Source organism: Electrona antarctica (genome assembly GCF_951216825.1).
Source record: "Electrona antarctica genome assembly, chromosome: 12".
Lineage (NCBI taxonomy): Eukaryota > Metazoa > Chordata > Actinopteri > Myctophiformes > Myctophidae > Electrona > Electrona antarctica.
The window spans coordinates 34,874,701-34,902,635 of NC_136793.1; the positions used below are offsets into that span (position 1 = coordinate 34,874,701).

A 27,935-nucleotide genomic window follows, 5' to 3' on the forward strand; every position below is an offset into this window, starting at 1 on the left:
CCTCCGCGTCATGCCCATACCGGAGGAGGGGTGGGAACTGCCCATAGATCCGAAGTCCCGTTAGTCCGAACATGCATTAAGGTTGGCGAACATGCACTGCTCCCGTGCTTGCGGTTATGTTTAGGTTAGGGTTAAAGATGGGGATAGTAATTTTGGAACAATGAACCTTCTGACTAATGACACGGCAACGGCGGGGTTGGCGAAAGGGCCTTTCTGTGTGGAGTTGCATGTTCTCGCCGTGTCCCTTAGGGTAGGTACCCTCACAAAAAACATGCAGTAATCCTGGTCTCTAAACTAGCCGGGGCGCCTGATGGAGGGGAAAGGCCTGATGGAGGGGAAAGGAATTGGTCGGAATAATGTGTTCCTTCCACGCGCTACGTCCGGCCGGGGAAACTCTCCCGTCAGGTGAAAAGAAGCAGCTTGGACTCCTCATGCGTAGAAGGAAGCAATACAGCAATACACCACATATTAGACTTTTGAGGCCATCAGGCAGAGGCTCTGAGCCACTCTGCTACAGTTGCATTGCGATAATGGAAGCCATTGTTCTCACGATAAGAAAAATCTAAACATATATTTTTTTAAAAATCTTGTTTAAAATAAATCTGCCCAATGATGTTACTGGTGGGCGGGTTTCTGACCTGCCCACATCACCCCTACGAGACCTACAGACTGAGTAGAAATACATTGTGGTATTTTATCATGAACATTAGTGAGGACCAATTAAATGAAGATAGGTTGAAAAGTGATGAAGTGGTCCTTTAAAGAAGAAATCTTAAGAGATAAAATAGGGTTACAACAGCTTTGCCCCCCAAATAGTCCACTGTGTTGCATAGACATGTGGAAGTAATATCCTGGGGTACAAAGTTCTCACTATTTTACAATCCACATAATGCAGTAAACTGAAAACAACATTGCAGACAGATTTGTTTGATGACTAAATAGATGCAAGCTCTTCATAAATCTCCCCATGGACTTTTGAGAACAACAAAACAAATGAAAACCTTAAGTTAGTGAAAGGACCTGTTGGAGAAGTATGTTATGCATTTAAATCACGAGTTGTTTGGCTTATACTGTTGGCACATCAAGGCAGTATAAAGCATTCTAATGGTCAATATCTCAGTGGGAAGCAATGATTATCGGTTCTTTAGTTATGGGCTGTGAATAAATCTTGTTTTGATTTAAAAACAATTATTTATATGTACATGTTATCTCTTTGGTATGTTCCATATGGGTGTGTCACATATACTGTCATATTATTTGATTTACTGTATACCCTGAAATCTTGAATAAACAAAACTGTGAAAAAGGTTTTCCGGTTTTATCGATCGCCTAGCAACCACGAGGAATTCATATGTTGCATACGAGCACGATATAACTTAATCTTAATCAATATAAACCCTTATATGACGAGATATCTCATCAATGGCAGGTTTCTGGAGGCCCTGTCAAACAAGGCTGCAAAGCTGAACAGACAACCCCACACCTATAATGGTGAGCAGAAGAAAATGAAAAGAAATGACCTTTTCTCTTTTTAATTTTCAGTTATCACTCTCATTTCACATACAGTATTTTTTAAGACAAAGCAGAACCCCCCACCCACCCCAACTTTTTTTTTCTTTACCCTTTTTAAACTACACAGCATAACAAAAATATGCCCATCCATGTCACATCTCCAAGTGACAACCAGCACAAAGGCCAAGCAAGATTAGCAGCTCTTTTAGTTGTTCATGCAAAATGTGGTCTGCATAATGTGCAACAGTGACAACAATATATTTTGAAGAAATAAAATAAAGGAAATATATTTATGTACAAAACAAAATGTAGAAAAGTATGTAACAAATCATTTCAACAGAAATGGCCAAGCTGAGGCACATGAATTACAACCAATTGAGGTCAGGTTGTGTACCCTGAAAAGACTGCTTCAGTGAATCTTTTCTTTCCAAACTAAAACCAAGCATGCTTTTAAACCGGCTCAACATATAGTCTAACAATGCTTTAAAGTACATTAAAATGTATATCAGATATGTTTAATTAACCCTCCTGTGGCAAACGCACCTCATCAAAACTTGAGCACACCAAAGCTTAAGCTTTACACCGAAACAAAGTTATATACACCACAGTTATACATTCATATATAAAGTATATATTGATATGGAAATAATACAAAACTAAAATGCTGCTTTACAATATAAACCAGGGCTTATATTGATTTTGTTCCCATTGAAACATCTCATGCACAGAGATGTTTCAATATCGGTTGACAATAGTTTAAAAAGCATGCTGGTTTTGCTTGGATGTTGATGTAAAGCCAATAGTTGGGTAGCTTTGACCACATCAAATTTAAATTGAAATAGGGCAATATTGTATAACATTCATCGGTTGACTATCCCAATATAAAGTGGCAGTGAAAACATACTATTTTACATCACTGGCGATTTCAACACCTCAATTAGTCCACACAGGGGGACTAGCAAAGGTACAAAACACAATAATATTTAAACGTTTCACATTTGGATCCATCATATTCACTGGAAAGCACACCCACAGTTAAATGAGTTAATGTAATATAATTTAAACATAACTAATACAGGCACTTCATTTTCTATTTAAAAATAAGTCAGCTCCAAGCTGTGAATAACATTGACCATTACCCTTTTAATACCTCAACTAGACTCTCGTCCTGGGCCATAAACTCTGACTCTCAGTGAGGCCAGGGGCCACACCCATACAGACATACTGTATCACATATGTAAAGACCGAATGGCTGTGTACAACTGTACACACACACACACACACACACACACACACACACACACACACACACACACACACACACACACACACACACACACACACACACACACACACACACACACACACACACACACACACACACACACACACACACACACACACACACACACACACCTCTCTCTCTCTCTCAAACAAGAGAGAGAGAGAGAGAGAGATTTATTTAAACAATCAGCTTTAACAGTACGTTTTGGTCAAATAAACTAATATAGATGATAATATCATATATGTATATGCCACAATTCTTTCAATGTAAAAATGCGGTTCTTGCTAATGTATTTGTATGGTGTAGCACCGAAGGAGCCAACTGTCTAGAACAGATTTATCTGTATCTATTTCTATCCTCACAAAAGTAGACAAATGAGTGCAGCTCATGCTGGCATGTGCATACAGTGCACCAGACAGCTCAGCTGACACAGCCACAATAATCACAGTTCAGCAACTTTAGCACTCGGCTGATGCTTATGCCAATCACAGCTCAGCTCAGCTGCACTTGCATATAGCGAACCACACAGCTCAGCTGACGCTGCCAAGCTCCGTAGGCCACATTATCAACATTGGCACACAAAGCTCACATTAGCACATAATTGGTGATGATGTGTAGGTATTGTTCGTTATATGCAAATCACTATAGCACAATGTAAAAGAATGAAGGAAAGTAATGTCGACTACATGACATTTTTAGATGTAGGCCATTATATGTAGGAGGATTCAAGCCAGTTAGCCACATCTGCTAATTTAGCAAACTTTCTTTCAGTTTCACAGGGAAACCATGCCATTAGTAGAGGTTGTGTCTTGTTAGAGGATATTTGAACATGTATGCACAAATGTTTTGTTGACAAATAGGTCATTACATTTCCATATGGTTATATCAGCACTATTGCCACTGCCATTAGTAACAACCTAGATAGAAGCTGTTGCTTGAGCTACGGTGTATCTTCCACAGATCCAACATGCAAAAACACTGCAACTAAGAGCGAAGTGACACAATGGTAAACACACTCACACATGCTCGACAACATTCACAACTTAAATACTGTAATCTGAATTCATGGAATTCAAGCAATGTCCACCACTACAAACAATTACCAACAGAGGACTTGAGCTTGGAGCCCGGGATTTTCAGAAAAACAGCACACAACTTCAATATTCCTACTTTACTGCAAACTGCATGTGCACTGGTTAAGTCTGAAGGCTAGATGTGTCACGCTGCCATTATCGGAACTCAGAATGCAAAATTGCAAAAAGTAATTGATGTTTAATCAAATGTCAAGCACGACACACTGACAAGAAATAAATCAAGCATCTAGCGCAGCCTTATCTATCGCTTTGTTAGCATTAGTAATATAAGTAGACTATTACATCTAGATATAGCTACAGTGTCAGTGGCCCATGGCACAAGTTGAGCATGAGGCATGAGCACTGGAAAACAATCTAGTTCTTTAAATCAGAATTTTTTAAATACCTCTCATAACAGTTAGTCATATTCTATATCTTGGGAATGCTTTCTGTATGTCAGTCTAAATGCTACACTTTAGACTGGGTGTAGCATGGTGAGAAACTAACACCAGACAGCCTTTAGCTACATGCTGGTAAACTCTGGCTGTGACAGGTGATTGTGTCCATTCTGGACACTGTGGTAAGCAAGGTTAGTGTAAACATTAAAAAAATTAAAAGTAATTTATTTTTCATCCACCCGGTGGGGGGAAATGTCTGTCTGGCAACCTCAAACCCGAAAGAGCTAGGCAGAACCAAAACAGCTATGCCAATTACTATTATTGACACAAAAACAAAGCCTGTCATCAAACAGGTTAGTAGTAGCAACCGTGGTCAGGGTTATAGGTGCCACCCTTGGTGGTCAGTCTATAGCCCGGTGAGGTCTACAATTGCCTTGATGAAGATGGTGTCATCGCGGATGTAGGAGTTTTTAGAGTCCAGTTTGGATAGAGGACAGAAGAGTGGGCAGCCGCTAGCGATGTTCATATCACTGACGGGCCTCTGAAAGGATGAAGAGGAGATGTCTGGCCTGAACGCATCGATGATGTGTTCCCGGTTGTTCTGGTCCAGCAGCATGAGGGTGACCTGGGCATCAAATTATAATATCTAGACTTTACATTCCATCCGATAGGTAATAGATCATTTCATTTCCCTGCTTCCTCGTTTTATTAATTATTAGTGTGGTTGCAGACTATAGTAATTGTAACACTTTATTATTTATGTAATCTTACAAATGAAAATTGCATCTACTTTCCTATATTGTATTCTTAAAACAAATGTATACAAGTATATTTGACTTGACTGCCTGTCATACTGTACTGTACATGGGTGACAGACTGTGGTAATTGGTGCATTTATATAGCACCTTTTTCCAAGGCGCTTTACACAGATTGTGCATTACATTCACCCATTCACACATTCACACATACATTCATACACCAATGGCGGCACCAACCAGCACATCAGGAGCAATTCAGGGTTCAGAGTCTTGCTCAAGAACACTTCGACACTAACTCTGGGGGACTGGCAACCTTGCGGTTACCATCCGACCACTCTACCCCTGAGCCACTGCTCCCTGTGACATCTACTGTATGACTGTGACATCTATTAACATCTAGTGACCACTTCAGGTATGCAAGGATGCAAATGAAGCTACTACACTGTAACTTTTTTAGTAGTCTCTGTTTGACTGTTTATTCAAAGGAAAAGAGGGCGCCGTTTTTCTTTTATTTTTGACGATGGGTTCTCAGATTGCTTTTTTAGTGACTAAAATGCTATTTTGACCAATCTGTAGGACATATTAACAAATACAATATAACTAACAACACAACTGCAGTGGTTGTACTGTATTTGGTCTCCCTGCCCTTCTACTGAGAACTTTAGATCATGAGGTGGTAGGACCACTACTGGTTGACAAGTGGTACTGCCTGAAGGTCAAAATTCAATTTCTCCCCCGAGTGCGCAGGCATGCTCTATTAGCTCTGTCACCGGTCACCTCTGTCAGGCATGTTCTATTAGCTCTGTCGAGTAGGATGTCAAAGTTACAGAGCTATGATGGTGATTAAGGGTTTATTCAATTTCAAATGTATATTCACACTACAAGCAGTCAAGGAGAACTACCTAAGATATAATACATGTAAAAAGAATAATGCATAGAAACACACAATTCTAAATACACGGGGTACAGGTACTTGCAACATAGTCTAAGCTAAGGCAACTTAATACGCGTGAAAACTAAGTATACTGTATATTGAAGAGCTCTCTTGGACATCAAGATGATTCAGAATAGCCACACATGACATAATTTCGGAAAGCCATGCATTGGAGGGACTTCCAATGCATGGCTTTCTGAAATGATGTCATGTGGCAGCCAAGTCTATGGACTTTTAATGTTTGTTTAGAGTCTAATTAAAAATAACCGTTCGCCATCATTGACTGCTGACACCATCATCTGGTGGCTGAAATGTGTACTCCAGCAGCGTCATCCATTCATTTTAAATGGCGGACAGCTTTAGTTTGAAAGCCGTTTCAGCCAGAAACCGAGAGTCTGGAAGTGATTAATCAGTTATTTAATTTACCCAAAACATATATTTTGTAACCGGGGATCATAGCGTTTAGAGAAATGAGGCGCAAATCAAGCTTGTTTTGAGCGAAAAAGAATAATCTGAGATATATTACAATTCTGAAAACTGTGTTCCCAGAGACAGCATAGCCAGCGGAATTTTCATTTAAAGTTTTCTTCGAGTCTTACAAGCGCGTAGAGAACACAGTTGTGAACCGTAATCAATTATTAAAAGGCGAACTCGGTGAGGAGGGCGTTTGGACCAAGAGGCATCAAAAGGCGATATCGGAGGTAAATTAGTTAATGTTTGTTTAGGGCAGTAAAGGACAACGTAAGATGTCATCTGGCTGATATAAATACTGCCCTTGCTGTGCCCCTCACTTCACATGAGTGTGATTTCTGCCCCGTGGTGGACGAAAGTGCCAGCGCTTTACTGCCGACCCGGATCTACTTGATTTTAGTGTGACGCACGTCTGCTTTGCCAGTCCATTTTAGAAGCTAAATATTTAGCGCCAATGCTAGCGAGCTGAAATGAGGCCATCCTTGCTCTAGAACAGCGGTTCCCAAACTTTTTTGGTCGTGCACCCCCTATTTCCCCCTGACCTAGCTGATGCACCCCCCAATGTTCTATTGTTGTTCTATTGGCCGGAAAATAAAATAATATTATTGTGCATTATTAGTCCTGCGCATCTTTTCAGTTTCATTTCGGGGAGAGTGACACACACACACACACACACACGACTGGTGTTGTTCATTACTTAGCTTGCACTGCGCAGTGTTCCTGGTTAACATAGCCTTCTGACACGTGTGGATTACTGGATTTTAGTTAACTAAAGATACAACAGCAAAGCATGGACAAAGTAAGTGGTCTTGTCTTGAGTTCAAAACTAAACAATCTGCCGCTGTGGGGAGGGGGAGGAGCGGGGGGCTGGAATGTTGACTGCACTCTCTCTCAGACACGGAGAGTGTGAGACACGGAGCGGCTGCGGCTCTATACATCTCCATAAACGGTGTTTTACCGATTTTGCTATTTGTGTTAAATCAACACCATAAACTGTCCGCCATTACCCTTTTCATGTCACGCACCCCCTGGTGGCCACTCGCGCACCCCAAAGGGTGTGCACAGTCCGCGCACCACAGTTTGGAACCACTGCTCTAGAAAATGCCAATGTTCCAATCGGATCACCAGACAATCAGAAAAGACCTCCAAACATCGGGCGTTTGGTCAAAACCATGGAGAGCTCCGTAGATTTAGAGTTATTCAGATTTTAAGTCTGCCTGTATACAAGAAGTGAACAGCAGTGCGCATGCGCGAAACCGGTCTAGGATCGCTGAAGAAGTAAAGGCCAAGCAAAAAAAAGAAAAGAAAACAGCAATCCCGTTTGATATCAATAATAAAGCTTATGATGTTGGATTTGAATTGGCGGAACGTTCCGTCATGAGCAGTTTTTGTGTTAATCTGTCCATCCCTGGCTGTTACCAAGTAGAACTTAATAAGTAGATAATAATTATGATTTTTACCTTCTGGTTGAATGGCCACTTGAGGAGCGCATCGCTGTGTCCTCTCATCACCACAAAGAACAGAGATAGGTGAGTGCCACGCCCCGTCCCGTCTCCGTTCAGGTAGATCCGCAAGCACATTTTGTAGCCGTATTTGCTGGTGTAAAAGGCTGTCAAATAAAGAATATCAGCATTTAAATGGCGGAAAGGAGAATTCCATGCTATAAGGCTTTCTTCCCTTTATTTGTAGTTGTTACGTCCCTACCAAAGAGGTCCAGGTGTTATTTTGTGCAAAAGTGCATTATTGGCTATTTCCCCTACCATAACCCCTCAATGGGGGTTGGGTTTTTGTGCTAATTCGCTTATTTCCATCGAAATAAGTAGTAAAGTGTGCCGCTTGGGATACTATTTACATTATGAAGAGAGGATATATATAGAGGAATAATGCGCTTTTGCAAAAAATAACACCTGGACCTCTTTGGTGGGGACGTAACAACTACAGGTAAGAAAGCCTTTTAGTATGGAATTCTCCTTTAACCAAGCCAATGTGGATGTATGTGGATTACTATCAGTAGATTTGCAAAGACATCACAATAGATCAGACATGTATTTGAAGTATTTCACACTACTACATGATATCAATGAGCAGAAAAGAATACTAGTCAGTACAAGAAGTAGTATTTTACACTAACTCCACCTAACTCTGACATTAGATTTCATATGCATTTGTTACCAGGTGAGAACATGGCAGGGGCCCTCCCAGCCACCGCGTCCTGCCTCTTCTTGGTGAAGTCGGAGATCTTCCAGACAAAGATGCCCTCGAATGTAGCCGCAGACATCTCTCGCATCTTACCCTCCATCTCCACGATGGACAGATCCCTCAGCCCCACAGTCCTCTCTAGCTGGCGTACCTATAGCACAGTCAGAAACATTAAACTGATAAGCCTTGAGTAGTTCATAATGAGTAGGTGTCCAGTGTCCTGCTCATTTTGACAATAGGCTACAGCAGGTATAGTATCTGCGTTTGTCCTTGTGTTCATGAAAGCACCCTGCCCTGCATTCTCGATAAAAAGGTGCCATTTTAAGGTAGTACCCAACAAGAATACCAAACAACTCGCCCCATTACCAACTTGCCTCGGGCGTACAGCCGGCGGAACTGTGCGGCCTGGTATTCCTAAACTATGCCTAAACCTAACCCTATTTGTAACCTTATTCTCAGTAAAACAAAATAAAGAATACAAGAACCGCCGCACCGAGTGGTCGGCGTGAGATCGGCAGAAGAAAGCGGGGGCGATGGAATCGGGGCGACCGTACCTGTTACCTAACAATAATCTCTAATCTACTCACCTTGTTGTTGAGTATCTCGATCTTGTCTTGATCCAGGCGATGCTGGCGATTGTAGGCCTCCATGGTGGTGCAGGAGCGCTCCATCTCACGGTTCAGAACACACACAATGTTCTCGAACGTGCTCACCTTCAGCTCCAGCTCCTGGCAGCGTCGGCTCAGCTCAGCTACCTTGGTCTTCTCACTGTGCAGCTGGAGCTCCAGGGCTGCTCCCACCGTGCATGGCAACGGGGTGAATGAAGTGGTGGCAAGGGCAGGGGCACATGCTCCCTGCACGGGGGCTCCCCCGCCACTGCTACACCCAACAGCACCGCCTGTACCACTGCTGCTCAGCTGGCTTAGCTTCTGTTCCAGGTCCCTGAGGGACTGATGGAGCTCTTGCAGCTTATGGCTGGCCACCTCCAGGCTCTGAGGCTGCAGGCTCTCCAGGCTCACCTTGATGCCCATTATGAAGTGCAGGAGAAGGTTCAGGTGCTCATAAGAGCACGCCCGCTCATGGTCATGGATCTTCTCTTTTTCTACCTAAGAATGGATATGGACACAAAAACAGGTTTGTATTACTGTACTTAAGAAGGCCCAGCCACTGATTTCCCTTTATAGCAATAACTCTCATCACTATTATCCCATGGGTCAAATATATTTGGCCCACGCAAGATTACAGTAGATGTACAAGAGCACACAAAGTACACACACACACAACCACACACACAAGCAAAAAGTACTAAGAACATAAAGGATGGTATTATCCAATTAGTTAATAAACTCCACAGGTGAAAAATGAAGTCAACTTACAGACATATCGCAGCCAACGACATGAAATCTGCACGGGGCTTTAAATTTACTGCAAAACTTAATGTGGTCCACATACTGAAAAAAAAAAAAAAAAAAGAAAGGAAAGGAAAGAAATAAAAAGAAAAGAAAAGAAAAGAGCTAATGAGCCATAATCAAATACTAACAGTATTTGATCTCAAGTTAGTGAGTGATGAACAAGGTAAATCCATGACAGTACCATACAGAATTTCTTTCAACTTGATCACTTTTCTTCTTGTGTGTGTATACCTTTTCTCTGGGTATTTTTTTCTTTGCACATCCTTCACAAATCATTGGGTACTTGGGGCATATTTCATCATGAGCCTAGAAAGAAAGAAAGAAAGAAAGAAAAATTGAGACACAGTAGCACAAAGCCATGCTGAATATATGGTGAATGATAACATTGTGTGAAATGTTGCCACTGTGACTGTACCTACTTATGTTATAATTATCATTTAGTCATCCACATGTCCTGCACCAATATCATCAACAGACAAATACTGTTACGTTAAAAGTACATGCTTCTATTCTCAAATGTTAATACAAATGCAATGAGATGATGATTACTGACCTTGATGTTTTTGAAATGGAAGGGCTCTTTGCAGTATTTACAGTTGAGAGTTCTCTCAGGACATTCACGCTCATTGTGACGTTCCTGCTCATTGGCCCTCATCAGCTCTTTGCAGGAGGGACAAAGAATGATCATGAAGTCACAGTTGCCCTCATGGTTGGCCTGTGGGCGATTGAAATGTGCACCATTTTATTATGCAAGTATATTTTAATGACTTTCAGGCAAATAAAGCTGGACTTGACCAGCCAAAACAATAAGAAACATTAACAGGCCTTAACATAGTGCTAAGACATGTTGGCTGGCATCTTGTTACCCGTCAATGTGGGGTCATAGATTATGCATATTTACTAGCCGTAGTCAAAATGTACCATCATCTGGATGGTGGCTACTGATAATATCTCCTACAAAGTAATTTAGCATTGCACACCTCATATTCTTTGATGGTGCCCGTCCATGTGCATCCTTCATTGGGACAAACAGCTGGCAAGGCTTCAACTTCTCGTCGGGCTGCATTGTCTGGGAACGCCTGAATGGAGGAAAAAAAAGGTTGCATTTAAGCCACTGGCTGTCTGGCTCGTGTCTTTGGTTACACACAGAAGGCTAATGTTACAAACAGTGCGTCTTGTAACTGCATCAGTTTACTTAGGACCAGTGTGCTTCAACCTTTCCCCTTGCTCTTATGTCTTTGCCTAGCTATTCTCTACAATCTTATATGGTTATTCAATGGGGATACAGGAATATTTGTTACATCACTTGTCTGGCCTCTGTGGCTTGGAGCCATGAACTTGTTTACTATTACTGCACACAATGTTTACAGGTTTGGAATTTAAGCTCATTCTACTGTTGCACTTGCAACCCACACTGCATGAAGCATCAGCTTAAAGACAACATTGATCTGAACTGAAGCAAACAATGCACTTACACCACCTTGCTTGAGAATGGATGTGGGCTCCTCAAACAAGTCTTCATTTATGCATGCACTGCACTTCTGTGGTCCAGAGCTTGAAGGTAAAAATATGTTATATCATAATCAAATAGTCAGCTGCCATCTATTCTGTCAGTAGAGTGAGAAGACACTGGCAAATATTGGCTATGACAGGTAACTGGTACATTTTTCTATTGTACAGGCTGATTTAGCAAGTAATTAACCATCATTTGGAGGTTCTAGAATCCTCTTGTACAAAATAAAAATACATTTGCAGGTGAATTTTGTAATATATAACTGGCCATATCAGGTTGACAAAAACACAGATTTAGCCTAGTACTGTGAATATGGTTTTGCACTAATAATGAGCCACATTAACTTGCTTTCAGATAATGCAGTTAACGGTGAACATTAATGTTTTCCACACACACACACACACACACACACACACACACACACACACACACACATTTGTTAAATTAATAATTATCCAACAAGACACCTCACTAGAATAGCATTTAACTTTGGGTACAGTAAGCCTGCAACAGACAGACAGACAGGCGCACACACAGAGACAGGCACACAGAATACTAGTTTGCAGATAGAAGCATCAGGAGGAGTGAATACCACTAAAGTCGTTCACAAGAAGGGAAAGTGATGAAAGAAGAGATGACACATTGCATCTTGCTAGCTATAGCAACCATGACACTCACCTCACTATCTTGTTGAAACAGAATGAACAGAAGCGGTGACCACATTGGGCTTGCAATGGCCTCCTCAATATTTTCTGGCACGAATTACACAAATGCTTGTCTTCAAGGTTGTTGGCTAAAATGTTCTTGGGGAACCCGGGTTTGTTGCCCTCCAGTGAAGATGGTGGAGATGGCTCTTGTTGTGCAGCCATTATTCGCCGCGCACGATAGCGGGGTACCCAGCGGTGTGTGTTCAAGACAGCAAGCACAGCTCATTCGGTTTGGCAACATTTATTTAGCTGCAATGATTCAACAGCATTTGTCTGACTTGGACTGCAATTCAAATATCAGACATTTCACTTAAAGCGTAGCATAGGCTGGTGCTATTGCTGTACACTGACTGCTGACTGTACATAGTGGACAACAGCTGTACGAATTTTCAATGTGATGATTGATCGATCGTTGAGGCTGTCTGGACATTAAATTCTACGTTAAAGGCCCAATCAGCAATACAAACGTAAACAAAGGGCCCCGTGCACCACCAAAAATAAATACATAAATAAAATAGAAATTTACCATAACTCTTTTAATAGGACTAAATACTATATAATAGATACATTACATTATCTATGTGTTTATATCTTAATTGATTGATTGATTGACATTTTTACGTCGTGATTCGTGAACCATGGCTAGTAGGGTACATTTCAAACGAAAGCACAGGTCAATACAAAAACTGCTACTTTGAAGGACGAAACCGAAAAGCACTAGACTTGTTTACATCAGGGTAGTCCTCCATCCCCATATCAATATGATTATGCACATGAAACCTCAATAACTTGTTCAATACAAACCCGGATTGTGCCTTTAATATGTCGTCTGCCAAAAAATAACTGACCTACAAGCTAACAACGCGTCGAATCGCGACTCGATTTAATTTGTAGATCTTTTTTTTCGTTGAGGCTGCCAGCAGGGGTCGCCAAAGTGCAGACTGCTAAGTAAGCTTCGGGAAGCAGGCAGCCTTTCTTGCTCATGCGTTTGCTCAGCTGCTTCTGCCAGCCAACCAACCAGGCAGTCAGTCAGACCAGTGTTGTGTTGCTTCTTCTAGCTTTGCGATGGAATGTTGCTGCTACGTTTCCACCGCCGGCTGGATGGTGATGAACTGTCGGATGCTCGGAGACAATTATGCCACGGCAGCAGTAGTCACTTATTTAGTTTGCTAGCCGTGAGTATTTGCATGGTCTTTCTATATCTGTTTATCACTTTGGCAAAGAATCCTAGAGATGACAAGAGATCATGTCATTGAGCATAACGGTGGTTAACGCTAGGCTAATTGGTTAGCTTGCAGAAACTGAGCGGACGGATAACGTTACCTTGTTCCAAGATGGGTAACCAATGCAGTCACCAGGTTCTCTCGTGTGTGTTTTCGCTGTCTTTAGTGACCTGCTATACGCCTGTCACATGAACATGTATGCTAAAAACATTGGTTAGCATTGGAAGAAAATAAACATAGCGGCTGTAGCTAACAGCATATGTTAGCTAACGCTAGGTAGAGTTGACAAATAGTAAGCAGTCTGCTAAATTTGAAGTCTTAAGATATGATGTGATGTGGGCATGATGTAACTAGAGATCCGTACTGAAATGTCAGACTCTGTTTCTGGAAATGGCAATGTCAATCCCCAACAGTGGTGTTTGTTTTTGTTTTTGTTTTACAGATGATGCTCCAGACAGAATGATAGTAACCTCCACTACTGAATGGCAAAAATAGCATCTGATGACTTGAGTTAGATGACTAAACAGAACAGAAGATAACTGTATCTGTATTGAGGAACTATTATTGCTGCGTTAAATGACTATTAACCAGAACAGAAGACACCTGTATATGCATAGAGGAACTGTTGCAAAGCTGCTGCTAAAACATTAACTGAAACCTGGCATGCTCTGTCTGAAGTGCATTCCATTCTGATTTTAAATATGGATCCTTAACTTATATTTCTATTAGTGGTTCTGTGATCTGTTACACTTCCCAATTAGCTGTTGGGTTGTGTGTTCGGCCATTTTGGGGGCTTGTAACACCACATTTGTCTATATTGATTGAGTTAGTATAAGCCTCTTCAAGATGTTTTCAGCTTTGAAGAAGCTAGTGGGCTCTGAGCCAGGGCAGTTCAGGGACAAGAACATTCCCGCTGGCCTGCAATCCATGAACCAAAGTTTACAGAGACGCTTCGCAAAGGGGGTCCAATATAACAGTAAGTATTCAAACTACTGATATCATTTGTATGTTATATCCTCCCTTATGAGTGGGAAATGGTTTCATTTCAGTGTCTTGTTACACTAGGCTGAAGTTAATTGAGCAATGTTATAAATTGTAATGGACGGTATCCTAATATGCCCAACTGAGAAAGTATGGAAATTAATCATTACTGTGTCTTGACATTTTTTGCAGTAATTTGCACAAAAAGTCATATTCTCAGGGAAAATTAGGGATGTGAAATGAAAATTGTGTACTTTCCAGGTGTCATATGACATTTCTCACTTGTTTAGCTACCAGTTGTTGGTTTATTATTATAATTCTTTGAATTTCCTTTCCTCCAAGTGAAAATAGTCATCAGAGGAGATAGAAATACTGGCAAGAGTACTCTGTGGCATCGACTACAAGGCAAGAAATTCCTGGACGAGTACATACCCACGCAGGAGATTCAGGCTACGAGCATCCACTGGAATTACAAAAGTAAGAGTAAAGTCAAGATTTCTATGTCACAAGATTATTATTATTATTATTATTACTACTACTACTACTATAGTACTAGTCATTTGCTATATGACCTGGTTAATTTTATATATCATTTATTTTCCTTGGCTTGTTTTATTTCAGTGGCCCCATATCAAGGTAAACAGCAATTTAGAATCGGTGGCGGCTAACCTGTATATGCCATTTGTGTTTAGTATCGGAGTAGTTCCATAGCGAGTAACTTCCAGTCACCTGCCTCCCCCCCACAACTAAATTAGTTACCCAGCTTCAAACCTTGTGCTTATTGCTGCTAGAGCAACAGAATTGAATTGGTTACGGTATCATAATAATTACAGATAACAAACAAAAAGAGATTGCCTCAGTGTGAAATAACTGTGCTTGTCTCTCAGCTACTGATGACGTGGTCAAGGTAGAGGTGTGGGATGTGGTGGATAAAGGTGAGTGCTGATAAATGTTCTTTTGAAAGGAACTTGTATGTGGTGCTTATGAATGGAAGTTGCTGTAGCTACACATGGATAGTTGGTGTCAAGCAAGGGGGGGGGGGGGGGGTGTCCAGATCTGATTCTGGGCATAGAAATATTTTACATTGCTGCTGAGCCAGAGATAACTTTCGCTGTCCACTGGCGCCTGAGTGGGTGGTCTGTTACAAAATGAATTTACCACTTTATGCGTCCAATCCACAGGTCCAAAACAGCTGGATCTGTGCATTGCAGTAGTGTGTCATGACCACTAGTACAGTTCTTATTGTCTGCCATTACTGTCTATCTTGCTCTTTGAAATTATGTTATATAACACTTCAAATGACTGTGGGACTTACGGCTTGGACCCTGACTACAGCACGCTGGAATAAATAAAAACGCACCCAGCTCATGTTGCATCTCCTGTTGTTCCTTTTTGTCTTATAGAATAGAAAAAGTACACTTGATGGTTAAATAGCCTACCACCAGAATGGCTGATAGTGTAGTAGACAAATGTGCCAGCAGTAGTTGGCTGTTCATTTCCCACCCTGGATTACTAACATCATGGATAACAACGTACATGGTTTGTTTGTGTTTAGAACTTAATGTCTTAAGTATTCATGATGTTTTTCTTTGCACCTCTCTTGCACATGTCGCAGGCCAAAAATATCCTCTACCTGAAGGTGTAGGTGAGCACCATTGTATAGTATGTAGACATGGACTTGCTTGCTGTGCATAGGGATTGCCTTTCCCTGTTATCTGAATGCAAATATTCTCACGGTTGGTTGTTGCCAAGTTTGCAGTGTGGTTTGGCTGGTTTGCTTACTGTAAGTCAAATAAAGCCTGAGTGCTTGGATTGTTTAAGCTATGAACTAAAGTAGGCTGTAGCTAGCTATGTGTCCTCGAGGCTGTTAAAATTTGACTGAAAGATGCTTTTCAATAAGGAAAAGTGCTTTGCTGCTATATTTGTTTGTCTTCTATGATTATCTCGACTAAAGCAAAGAGTTGAAGATCACCGTCTCCAGAGTTCAACTAAACACATTTCTGCTGTCCTCTTGTTGCAGGCAAAGGAAAAAAGCAAGGAGAGAGTTTGAAACTGGAGAATGCGCCACCAGAGGTGATTATCACATGACTATCATGTGTTTTTACAATTCATCCCTTTATGTGGGTCAGTGATGGTGTCGGCTTCAGAAAGTCTTGGAAGCTGTAAATTATATATACAAGTCATGCCCAGTGGTGGTGTGGACTGTGGAGGTGAAGACCCCCAGTCTTGGTGTACCCCTTTTGGCACAGGATTGTGTACCGCCAGAGGTGTCTCTCCTGAGCCTCCACTATTGTGTTTCCCTCTCAGCTTTCCTGCTATCTATCTCAGTAAAGAAAAAAATACTGCCCTCCTACTAACCCTACAGAATGAACAAACTAACTAATGAATGTCGTCATCTTCAGTGTTTTATGTGTTAATGTAGGATCATATGACATAATTTGAGATTTATTTTATTAAGTCTGATGAGGTGGCCCTGGATGCAGAGTTCCTGGATGTCTATAAGAACTGTAACGGTGTCATCATGATGTTCGACATCACAAAGCAGTGGTGAGAATTCTCTGCTCTGTTTTTTCAATGAACACTTAATGCTACTGTAGCATACAAACAAGCACAACACCATTTGATCACAGTCAGCCGGCTAAGCTCAGATTTCTTAGTGGCCGACTGAGCAGAGAATGCTGCAGTTTCAAACAAGATAAACACTGAGATCCCTTCATTTAAACGACATTTAAAACATCTGTGCATCCATTGTTATGCCACACTAAGGGATTATTGTTTATAACACAGATTTGCATGGTTTTTTGTTTTATTTTCTTCGTTTTACAGGACTTTCAGCTACATTATGAGAGAGCTACCCAAAGTGCCCACTCACGTGCCAGTGTGCGTCCTGGGCAACCACAGGGACATGGGCGAGCATCGTGTCATCCTCCCTGATGACATCAGAGATTTAATCGCCGGGCTCAACAGGTAACAATAGCCAGAATCCCGTCGTCATTATGGCAATTTGGAAATATGGGGCTGCAAAGCTGATTGTTAATGGTACCCCAACTTTCAACAGCTGTCACAGATTCTCCTAAGGAAACTGAATTTCAATCTTTGTGAGATGTGTTACTATAGACACCTTTATAAACACATTGGTGAAGAAATTTATTGGTATGGAATTTATTCCCAGATTGTATTAATATCCCCTGACTACAGTATGTGCAGAACTCTTGTCTTAGAAGTTAAGTTTAATGAAAAATGTTCAATCACGTTCATATTTAAGTCGTTTTAATTACATTAATCAAAAGCCATAATGTCGCAACTTTTCACATTAGATTGCACATGAATGTTTCTCATCATATGGAAATATCAGTCTTGGCTGCTGATCAATTATAGGCACGTTAATAATTATAATAAACACCAAAAACACATTTCCAGATTACCCAAATACTCTTTCTCAAGGACACTTCGACACCAACTCTGGGGGAGCCCGGGATTGAACTGAGAACCTCACGGTTTCCATCCGGTCACTCTACCCCTGAGCCACTGCCGGAAATTATGGCCCCAAACTTGATTTAATCATGCGCTACACATTATTCTACACCCTCCAAAACCATAACTTTTCAATGTACTTACCTTTGACCTTTAAAATCTGTGACATTTTCCAGGCCAATGGGGGCATCTTACATTCATTACGCTGAATCCTCTATGAAGAATGGATTTGGCCTGAAATACCTTCATAGGTTTTTCAACATTCCTTTCTTGCAACTTCAGGTTTGTAGTTCTTAATGTTGGGTTAGTGTTACTATTAATGAATATGTGTAATATATAAGAATATGTATTGAATCTGCTGGTCAAATCAGTTAATTTCACTAGCCAATATGTTGGTACAAGAAGCAATAAGTATAACTCAAACTGCTATAGAAGGCAATCAATTTGTACATTCATTGTTGACCAGCATTTTTATCGCTACTTTATTTTATGAATGGCCCACTCCTCCACAACAGGTCTTCATATATTATTGACCCTTGCGTAGCCAGAAGTAAGCTTTAAACAAGCTACATCTGGACGGACATACTGGCATTTAAGGTTGTAATAAGCACTGTACAGCTGTTTGAGTGTCTGTCGTGACTACCAGCAGCACTTGTGACTCTTCTGCCTATTGTAAGCAAAAGTATTAGGTAACATACTGTACAAGGCTAAACAATGCTGATGGTCTCTTTTTTTCTTAATTTTCAGCAGAAATATTGCTCTAGATAGTGCTTTTTTTATCATAACAGGTGGACAGTGTGAACATACCCTAAGCTTGCTTGAGTGACCCACTCCCCGTGCACACTTTGCACAGCATAAAAATAGATCCTAATCTCTGAAGCTGGCAACTGATTCAATTCCGCCTTTATATCTGAGCTAAGTTTAATACGCATGCTGTGACTACTGTTTTCATGCACAGTTTGTCCATACATTTGTTGTTAATTTTGTACATAGTATTGTGCACAGTTTTTACTGTATGTATGTACTGTGCTGTTTGTGTATCTGTCCTTACTTTGGGTTTTGTCATGTGTCTGTCTTTACTGCACGTGTCTGCCCCATACAGAGAGAGACTCTTCTGAGGCAGCTCGAGACCAACCAGCTGGACATGGATGCCACTCTGGAGGAACTGGGAGTGCAGCAGGAGACTGAAGATCAGAACTACGAGATGTATGAGCTTTCCTGCACTGTGTGTGTGTGTGTGTGTGTGTGTGTGTGTGTGTGTGTGTGTGTGTGTGTGTGTGTGTGTGTGTGTGTGTGTGTGTGTGTGTGTGTGTGTGTGTGTGTGTGTGTGTGTGTGTGTGTGTGTGTGTGTGTGTGTGTGTGTGTGTGTGTGTGTGTGTGTGTGTGTGTGTCACGTGCGTGCATGCTTCCCTTCTTCCTCACTGTTTACTAATGGTCGCTTTGGATTCCACAGCTTCCTTGAGAACCTGGAAACGCGCACTAAAGCGTTTGCTTCTCCAGGCCCAGCCAATGGACAAAGTCCTTCCTCAGGCTCCCAGTCCCCCATTGTTCCTCCCAGTGGGGCTTCGACTGGCAGCTCCAGCCCCAGCACCCCTCAACCCCCCATCCCCACCCCCCCCACCCAGATCCTGATGCAGGCCCATCCTCTACCTGCCTCCTCTCCCCCAGGGACTCAAGCTCCTGTAGTCACAGCGGCTTCCCCTCCCCCTGACTCCCAGACCTCAGCCCAGTCCCCCGAGCATCCCTCCCAGTCCTCGGTGGCACCTGGAACTCCAGCGTCTGCCTCCACTGGAGGCGCTGGACCTCAAAAACGAGGCTTCATGTCCCGCTGGTTTGGCTCCTCCCCTGCCACGGATGCTCCCGCCACTGCATCCGGTTAGTACTGGTTAATATATTTATAGTATATACAAGTTGTAATATATTATGCATCCATCCAATATCCATGCTGCTATGACACCTGAATGTCTCTCCGGGGATCAATTAAGTTATTTCTTATTTTGGAAGACAATGAAACTGGGCACTGGACAGTGAAAAAGTATTGCACTAGGTAGCAGATGCTCTTCTTAACTGCAAATTAAAACAGAAATTGGATGAACTTCATCTCCTAGTACACAAACATAAGCGAAGGAGTCGAAGAGTGAGTGCAAGATACTGTATATATTTTTATTTCACCATTTCCACTTCCACTGCATTTTATATCGCTTTTCCAAGTGCTCAAAGCGCTTTACAATGGTTCATTCATTCATACATTGGGAGGTGAAGCAGCGAACAGTCGACGCCAGCGTCCTCACTTCCCACATTCACACACCAATGTTGGCAAGCTCACACCGACCGACTCATTGGAGGCAATGTAGGGTTCAGTGTCTTGCCCAAGGACACTTTGACATGTGGAATAGTGCAATAGTGATATAACTACAAAGCCTTTTTTGAAACTTTGACTTAGCTTAAGTCAATGTTATGATTCGGATCCTTTGTGTACTAACTGACCGGAATTGGAACTGATTGATTCCATAAAAAGTAATCACAAGATTCCAGCCACATGAGTTGAGAAATGCAAAGCTTTGAAAAGGATCGAGTCACCGGCTGGTATTGGAATTTCATGTGATTTCACTTTTTCATTATATGAATCGTGCTGAATGTAAAAGGACACTTGCTCAACCCCCCCCCCCCCCCCCCCCCAAAAAATATACCCTATTTACTTTAAATAGATTGTCAGTTTAAACAATTCACAATTAATTTAGTGATTCACTACATACAGTGTGGTAGTCATTGTAAAGGGCCTCTTTGGTCTACTTTGCTTCAGTACTAACAGTTCTTTGTTATTCTCCGTCTTGGTTTCCTACAATGCATGCGTAGTAGATATCTGCATGGTCAGGGTAAAGATTTAATCCCATTTTTTATGGTCAAGGTGAAGCTTTAAAGTTTAAACCCTGTTTTTGTGTCAAAGATTCAATGTATTATTCTGTCTTCCTCAGAAGATTCGTCGGCGCCAGTGTGTCCTACCAACATTCACAGTGTGGATGAGTTTGTCCCCGACGAGAGACTGGACAAGAGCTTCCTGGAAGACAGCCTGCCCTCCAAGTCTAAAGGGACACGGCCTGCACCAACCCATACTATGGACAGTGACAGGTATATCTCCCTAAATTAATTCATTCATTCAATACTGTTGTCTCATCTCATTAGCTATGGTTAAAAGTCGTAGGAGCTGAGTACTAAATGGGTAACACACCTGGACCATTCATATGCTGCCATGGCTGTTCCTCTTGTTAATAATTCGCTGTGCCACTCCCTTGATATGATTTGTTGGATTGACATTAAACTAGCAAACCTGAGTGTGTTTGTGATTGCGTGCAATATGACGTTTTTTTTATTGATTGTCAAATAGCCCCGTCCAAAAAAGTGTGTCAAGTTGCCCACCCCTGCTGAAAAGTTATTGTTAGGCTCATTTGCATAGATATTACAAGGAATTAAGGGGGGTAATGTATGCTTTATTTTTTTCAGAAGTGAGAACTCCACAAATATTATTCATCAGTTTATTCTTTTTTCTGCTCATTTCCAATTTCACTCGTTCTTTCCTGTATGAGTTTTCTCTCCATATTGAAATGATTTATTTCTACTGAACTTTGTAGAACCACCTTGAGTTGTATAGATCACATTCTTCATCCACATTGTGGCGATCTGCGTCTTTAACGCTACTGCTACGTCACACTTTCCCACGCCTCTCCAGGAATTTCCTGAATAGATCAAAGGAGATGGGCGCGTAATGCAAGCCGGCCCCTGTCAAACACTTTGTGTAAGCCCGAGTGCTGTCTGCTGTACACTGTCCCTAGTTGGCCTACCTCTGGGCTCTGGCCTGTGAAACCAGTCCGTCTTATTATTAATATCATTCCATTGGCCTTAATCGAAACGAGTCAGGGATTGGATCGTTCATCTCTTCCCGGGGAGCTGCGATTTTCTTCTCGCCTGACTGTGTTGTCCAGTCCTCCACAGCGCCAGGTAACCCGAGATCATGACAGCGGAGCTGTCATGATCTCGGTGGTGGACCCCACCACACTCGTTTAGTGGACCCCTCGGGACGGATGATGGGGAAATTAAGACCCCATCAACGTTCCCTATTAAGAAGTTCACAGCGCCTTGACGTGAGTGACTGATAGGCCGACATTTACATTTGACTTGACTGGGTTCCTATATTCACGGTGTAGGTTTAGCAGGGAAGTGAACGGGCCATTCATGTTAACTGCTGACTGTGTTTATTTGTATTGCAAACATACAAACATTTATTTCATTTTGGGTTTTGGTTTCACTGTTGAATTTAACACACTGCTGGTAAATGAATTACCGGTACTCTGTGCGTATTGTCTTTATGGTTTATTATGTGTTTATTGTTTGCGTCAGGGTTTGATATAATCGTTTGTCAGTCCTGTGTACAGGTGTTGGTGGTATTGTTATTTAAACATTTTTGTCAGACTGAGATGCTGACTGGCACCTCAGCAAACTGCTACATAATAAGTTGCACCCCAGATGGCCATACTGTAAAATTATTTACGGTATTTGGTATTCCTATTTTATTTCTAGTGAGCTCCCCAAAACACTTTTATATACAGGTAGGCCTCAACTGCCTTCATTTGTGAGAATATGAATTATTTGAATTTCACTTTATACTGGGTTGTATTGTCTTTTTTCAAAGATTTTCAAAAATGTTCTAAAATACAGAAGAACAAAAATGTGTCAAGCTATTAGATAGGCAATTTTTTTGTGGTTTTGTGAGAAACTGTTTTATGATGAAATACATAATAGTTTAGTCAAACTTTAGTCTATTAAAAACATAATTATAGACATATTTATAAAAATGTGCTTATCAATTATTCAAATATTCCATAGAATTTTCCGCTAAGAAAATACATAGTAGCCCTACTCCCTGTCCTCTCCTATTGCTCTTAAACTTCTCTCTTTTCGACTATTTCTCTATTATAGTGATGGCGAGGGTAGAGGTAACCCCATGGTGTCAGGTTTCCAAGACGAGCTGGACCCAGATGATTCAAAGCCTGTTAAGCCCCGAATCAAGTCTCTGGACTCGCCCAGTAAACACATCACCCTAACCAGTGATGAGGAGGAGGAGGCAGAGTTACAGGCCCCCACCGTCACACAAGACCTAGACTTGGAAAGTGAACCAGAACTGAAAAAGTAAGTTTGACCTGGGATCATCTAGCTCTATATTTCATCTGCCATTACGTTTACGTGACAAACGTAATGACTTGAGCTCAAGTTAACCAGCATAATACTTGTTACCTAATTACTATGAAGTTGAAGTTTTTTCTTTTTCTTTTTCACACTGTTTCAGGCCTGTGATCAATATAACAAAACCAAAGGGGGCATCCAAAGCTCCAGAGCCCAAAACGGCTACCCAGACCATCACACCTGTTTCGTTCACCTTGACCCCAACAACAACTGAGCCATCAGGCCGACACCAGGGGAAGAAGAAGGCAGGTACACCCAAAGCCGAGGACTCTGACACTGACCTAGAGGCGCCTGTTGCCCAGCAGATGCTCTCCTACGTTATGGACGACCCCGACTTTGATTCTGAAGCATCGGATTCACCAAAAATAACAAAGGTAAAAGTAGTAACTCGCTTGTGGTCATTTTAGGTCTTCATTTTAAGATTCCAGTTTTGCAGGAGTAAACTCCTACTGAAGTTCATTACACATATTGCATCAACATTTGTTTAGTTTGTATTTAGTTTTATTCGTCACATGCTCAGCCAGGAGCGTACAAACCGTTGTGGCTGCAGACCTAATGGTGGTAAGGAGAACAATGCAATAATGGTTATTGGTGTGTGTAGAGTATGTAGAGTAGAGTAGTAGGGCATTATGGCCTGTTCATAGATTGAGATGATTATAGGAAATCTTTTAGGGTTGGCATTAGATGATAGGGAGGGATACTTGTCTTAGGTTCTTAGGCAATCAGCCGTACATATAGAATATTAAGATATATTATATAAAATCTTGTACTGTGGCAGTAAGCGCAGTTAACTGTTAGTTGCCTACAAACCATGGCCATTTCCTCTTCTGCCTTCTATACAAAATTACAAATCAAGCATTTGCTAGATTGGTGGTGTTTGAAAGATGCTCCTGCACACCCCTACAGGACACATTCCCAGTCAGAGACGAGTTGCTGTCTGACCTTACTGACGATGAACCTCAACCGGCCACCGTCACTGAACCTTTGAAGCCACTGGGCATCTCTTTCAAACACAAGAACGAAACAGACCTGTTCGGCCTTGGAATCCAGGAAGAGCCTCTTGCAGCCATCAAAGACAGCAGTGAGGAGCAGGAAGGCAAGAAATGCACCTCAATCACTGTCTGTCACTCCATCTGTATGGTTTTCTATGGCTCTGTCCATCTTTCTCTTTGTGTCTCCCTCTTTGTCATTTTAAGTCACTTTCTCTAATTTTAAATGATCTTTATGTGTGATTTAAGTTTAACATATTTTGTTTTCTTCTAGAGAAAGAAAGCAAACCCTCCTCGAAAGAGAAGAAGAAAAAGAAGAAGAAGACTAAAGAGGTAATGTATCTGATTACATTCCATAAATGTGAGAAGCTGCTTTGTTCCTTTGACTTTTTGTTTTTGCTTTTGCCTTTATAGTGATTATTGCAATGCCGTTTATGCCGTTCATTAGTTTTGTGCAATATGAATATGATTATATAATTACAACAGCAATATAAAACCATTCCATTCTTCCCTCAGGAGGATGACAAGAACAAGAAGAAACATAAACATAAGAAAAAGGAAAAAGATGAGCTGGTGGCCGCAGATGACAAGGAGAAAGAAAAAAAGAAGAAGAAATCTTCCCGGACCAAGAAATCTGATGTGGATGAGCTGGAGGACTTTCTGGGTGGTGCAGTGGCTGCAACCAAAATAGAGGATGGTGATTATGAAGAACTCTAAAAGAGATCTCTTTAAAAATGAAGAAGTGAAAACATGCTTTCATTTTAAAACCTCAAGCCGTGGAACATCAGTGGCGACCTTAGTGGTCGCTTTGAATAAACTCTTGTGACTTGTTTGTGCATAAGTCAGCAGCTGCAAGCCATACAGCAGAGGTAACCAACGACAACCCTGTCAAACACCCCAGGACGGTGGTACTTATATGATGCTTTTCATTGGTCTGTCCCTCATCTGCACTACTGCTGTCACTTTCATTCTGACCAATACGACTGAAGTATGGTAAGACCGAGTGCTCTTGTGATATAAAGATAGTGCTGGGTAATATGACAATTATCTATGGACCAAACATCTACTGTAAGTCATAATATTGTCTTGTTTTCTAACTTAAACAATTCTGCACTCCTTCCACCATGCAGGACCCCAACTAGCATGAGGCTCAAAGTTATATGAGCAGTAACGGATTAAAAAATCAAAGAGTCGCAGGGACATAGAAGTAAAATGATAATATACTGTATCTATTGTATCAGAGAACTTAATATATTGCCCAGCACTATATAAACATTGATCATTGTTGGAGCTACCATGAATTCTCCCATATAACTAATTTGATTGAATATATTTACTTCATTTCGTTTTATTTTTCGTCGACACATCCTTTCTTTTGGGACCACTCCATTCCAGCTACTGTAGATGGGGTTGTCATTATGTCTGAATGTCTGTGTGTTTGGTGTAGTAATTGAGAGCATGCTCAAAGTGATGAATGACTCCATGGGCAAGATTAGGTGTTCTATTTTTGTCTCTTTTTCTTACTCAAGTGGTGTGGCAGTTAATGGCAGAAATCTGTTTAGCTCTGGTCTTGTCTGTCTTTATTCAATGAAAATAATAATAATTGCTGTAATTGAATGATAGATTTTGCCCACTATACGAATTTGTAGGAAACCCACACACTATGAAAGCTAGTGATGAGAAATATCATGACATTCTGATTAGTGCAGCACACATTGTGATAATGTTAGTGAGTGCATACATATACAGAGAATAGATTTGTATCTGAGACAAACATGTTTGCTTCACTAAGCTTCCTTGGTCTGCAGACTTCCTACCAATTACTATAATTTTATCATTTGAAACCTACTTAACCACTTAAGTCCTATTTTATGCTTGGGTGATTTGAAAATACGGTAGCTGATCTACAAGCTCACAATACATCACATTGTGAGCTTGTAGATGTACACTGTGAGCTTTTTTAAAGGTTAAAGAATTGTTGGAAAATTCTGAAATTTTAGATCATTTATGAACATTTCTGAGAAATCTTGAAAATGGTTGCCTATAATGAATGTCCCCAAATAGGGCTGTCAGGGTTCATGTTGTTAACCTTAATGGCTAAACGATCATGCTTAGCCTGTGTTGCTGAGGGCCAAGATTGTGGGATGAAAATACCTTTAAACTAAAGTGACATGGAATCCTGTATTTTCTGCCCTTCCCCTACTTGCCCATCAACATCTCCACCATGTAGATTATATATTAAACTTTTGTGCAGATGCCTTAAACGAGGTTCTTGCAATGGAGGGACGTGCCGCTATCCTCACAAATAATTTTAAGTGTTCTTACTGTAAACAAAGTCAGATTAATTGGAATACTAATTTCAGATGAGTTCAAAAATGGCTTTGGTCATTTTTATTGTTGAGAATTATTGCGCAATGCATGGCATCTTCCATGAAGCCTAATGTGTTAAATTGCAGTGTACCAATATGTGTTTGGTTGTGGGATTCTGCTTGTTTGTTTGTTTTTTCTTTGGATGTAAAAGCACACTACAATTTTAAGCAAGAGTATTAAAGAAAGCTGTTGTTAATGTGCAATTATTGTTCTCTGTGCAACTATTTGTCAAATGTTTAGGAGCCGTGTCCACTGATTTTCTTTTTCCCTACTGAAAATCTAAATGCCACGGCGCTTGCCTGGGAGTTGAAAATATTCTAGCTCGGCAGGCAGTCAGATGAAAGCGCCACACATGCACGCAAGGTGAATGGCCAGCGCCATGCCAAGCTGCTGGGTTCTCCAAAAACATGGTGCTCCCAATTATAAACCGTTAAAACAATGCTCTGCGCTCAGGAAAAAACATCTTGGTGGACACGGACACTTATCTTGTTTCTTTATACCTTTATTATTTATTTCTTTATTTTCGCATCTTTGTCTTTTATGGAAAAACATGCAGATCATGTTCCTGAAAACTGTTCTAAAGGTTTGGATTTTTCTCACATTCATACAGACGTTTCATGCTGCTTACTGTGGACTAAAACTGTCATGGGGTCTGACTTGTTATCACCCAAGGTTTACATAAAACATAATTTTCCCTCTCTGATACGGAACTGCTGACAACTTCACCTACCTTCATGCATGTGTTTTTTTCCCCCCTTTGGTCAGATCATGCCTCAAACTTAGTTGGGTTACAATAATTTTAACCATTTTCTAATCATGCTGATTAGAAAAAATGCTTTGCTGTTGATAAAATCAAGCCAGTTTGATAATCTTTTTGATTGAGGAATATATGCGGCGACCAATTACTATGGTGTATGTTTTGACAGCTGACAGATTTACATATGTTCTCTTCCACTTACGGTTCCAATCTGTTTACTCTGAAAGTTATGTTGAATATTTCAGAAATTGAAACTATGCAGCATTGATCCTAAATACTGTATGCTCCACTATTTTGTCTATTGTCACATGATGAGGATAAATGCTGAAAGCAGTTTCAAGTGAAGCATGAGACTTATGTGTATAGCAAGAAACGAATGTATAAAGTGGTACATTGATATGTATATATTGGAAGAGGTTTGTTCCAAAATGAGATGTTCTCCATGGGATATACACATTTTTACATTGAAATGGTAGAAAATTATCACTGAAACGAAAGCCAAACTCATCATAGATTATCAAAGTTATTGGCTGCCTAAAGACATTGGCTTACCAAATACTTAACATCTCTGATGCGCTGACCTGTGCTTTTGTTATTCAGTACTAAATTTAAGATGAGTGCTTTCAAAATGGATGGATAGC

The 27,935-nt window shown here is 41.0% G+C and overlaps 2 protein-coding genes across 7 annotated transcripts in view; one reads left to right on the top strand and one right to left on the bottom strand.

The window, feature by feature from the left end:
* Positions 1-13,150, bottom strand: part of traf2a (Tnf receptor-associated factor 2a) — a 54,843-nt gene extending 41,693 nt beyond the window's left edge. For 2 of the 5 annotated variants that reach the window (XR_013791292.1, XM_079516610.1), the window contains exons 1-9: positions 12,234-12,625; positions 11,518-11,596; positions 11,023-11,121; positions 10,596-10,757; positions 10,274-10,348; positions 10,007-10,081; positions 9,218-9,736; positions 8,604-8,781; positions 7,892-8,040 (exon numbers count right to left, since the gene is read on the bottom strand). Coding sequence is in view for 4 of the 5 variants with exons in the window: in XM_079516610.1 (XP_079372736.1) it covers positions 7,892-8,040; positions 8,604-8,781; positions 9,218-9,736; positions 10,007-10,081; positions 10,274-10,348; positions 10,596-10,757; positions 11,023-11,121; positions 11,518-11,596; positions 12,234-12,424 (1,527 nt within the window). In the remaining variant the exon portion in view is untranslated. Of the gene's footprint in view, positions 1-1,615; positions 4,894-7,891; positions 8,041-8,603; positions 8,782-9,217; positions 9,737-10,006; positions 10,082-10,273; positions 10,349-10,595; positions 10,758-11,022; positions 11,122-11,517; positions 11,597-12,233; positions 12,626-13,066 lie in introns of those variants that run through there. The other 3 variants (XM_079516608.1, XM_079516607.1, XM_079516609.1) reach the window with 3 other exon arrangements.
* Positions 13,151-13,229: 79 nt separating this feature from the next.
* On the top strand, positions 13,230-26,740 carry rabl6b (RAB, member RAS oncogene family-like 6b). 2 transcript variants are annotated; one of them, XM_079515351.1, is made up of 17 exons: positions 13,230-13,437; positions 13,928-14,461; positions 14,809-14,943; positions 15,354-15,401; positions 16,082-16,111; positions 16,487-16,539; positions 16,925-17,013; positions 17,293-17,433; positions 18,117-18,222; positions 19,043-19,146; positions 19,394-19,815; positions 20,916-21,069; positions 22,915-23,124; positions 23,282-23,552; positions 24,085-24,274; positions 24,442-24,500; positions 24,684-26,740. In XM_079515351.1, exons 2-17 carry the CDS (start codon positions 14,332-14,334, stop codon positions 24,882-24,884), a joined length of 2,343 nt encoding a protein of 780 aa, XP_079371477.1. In that variant the 5' UTR covers positions 13,230-13,437; positions 13,928-14,331; the 3' UTR covers positions 24,885-26,740. The 2 variants fall into 2 exon arrangements, with proteins under 2 accessions (XP_079371477.1, XP_079371478.1); XM_079515352.1 differs by lacking the exon at positions 16,082-16,111.
* The last annotated feature ends 1,195 nt before the right edge of the window (positions 26,741-27,935 follow it).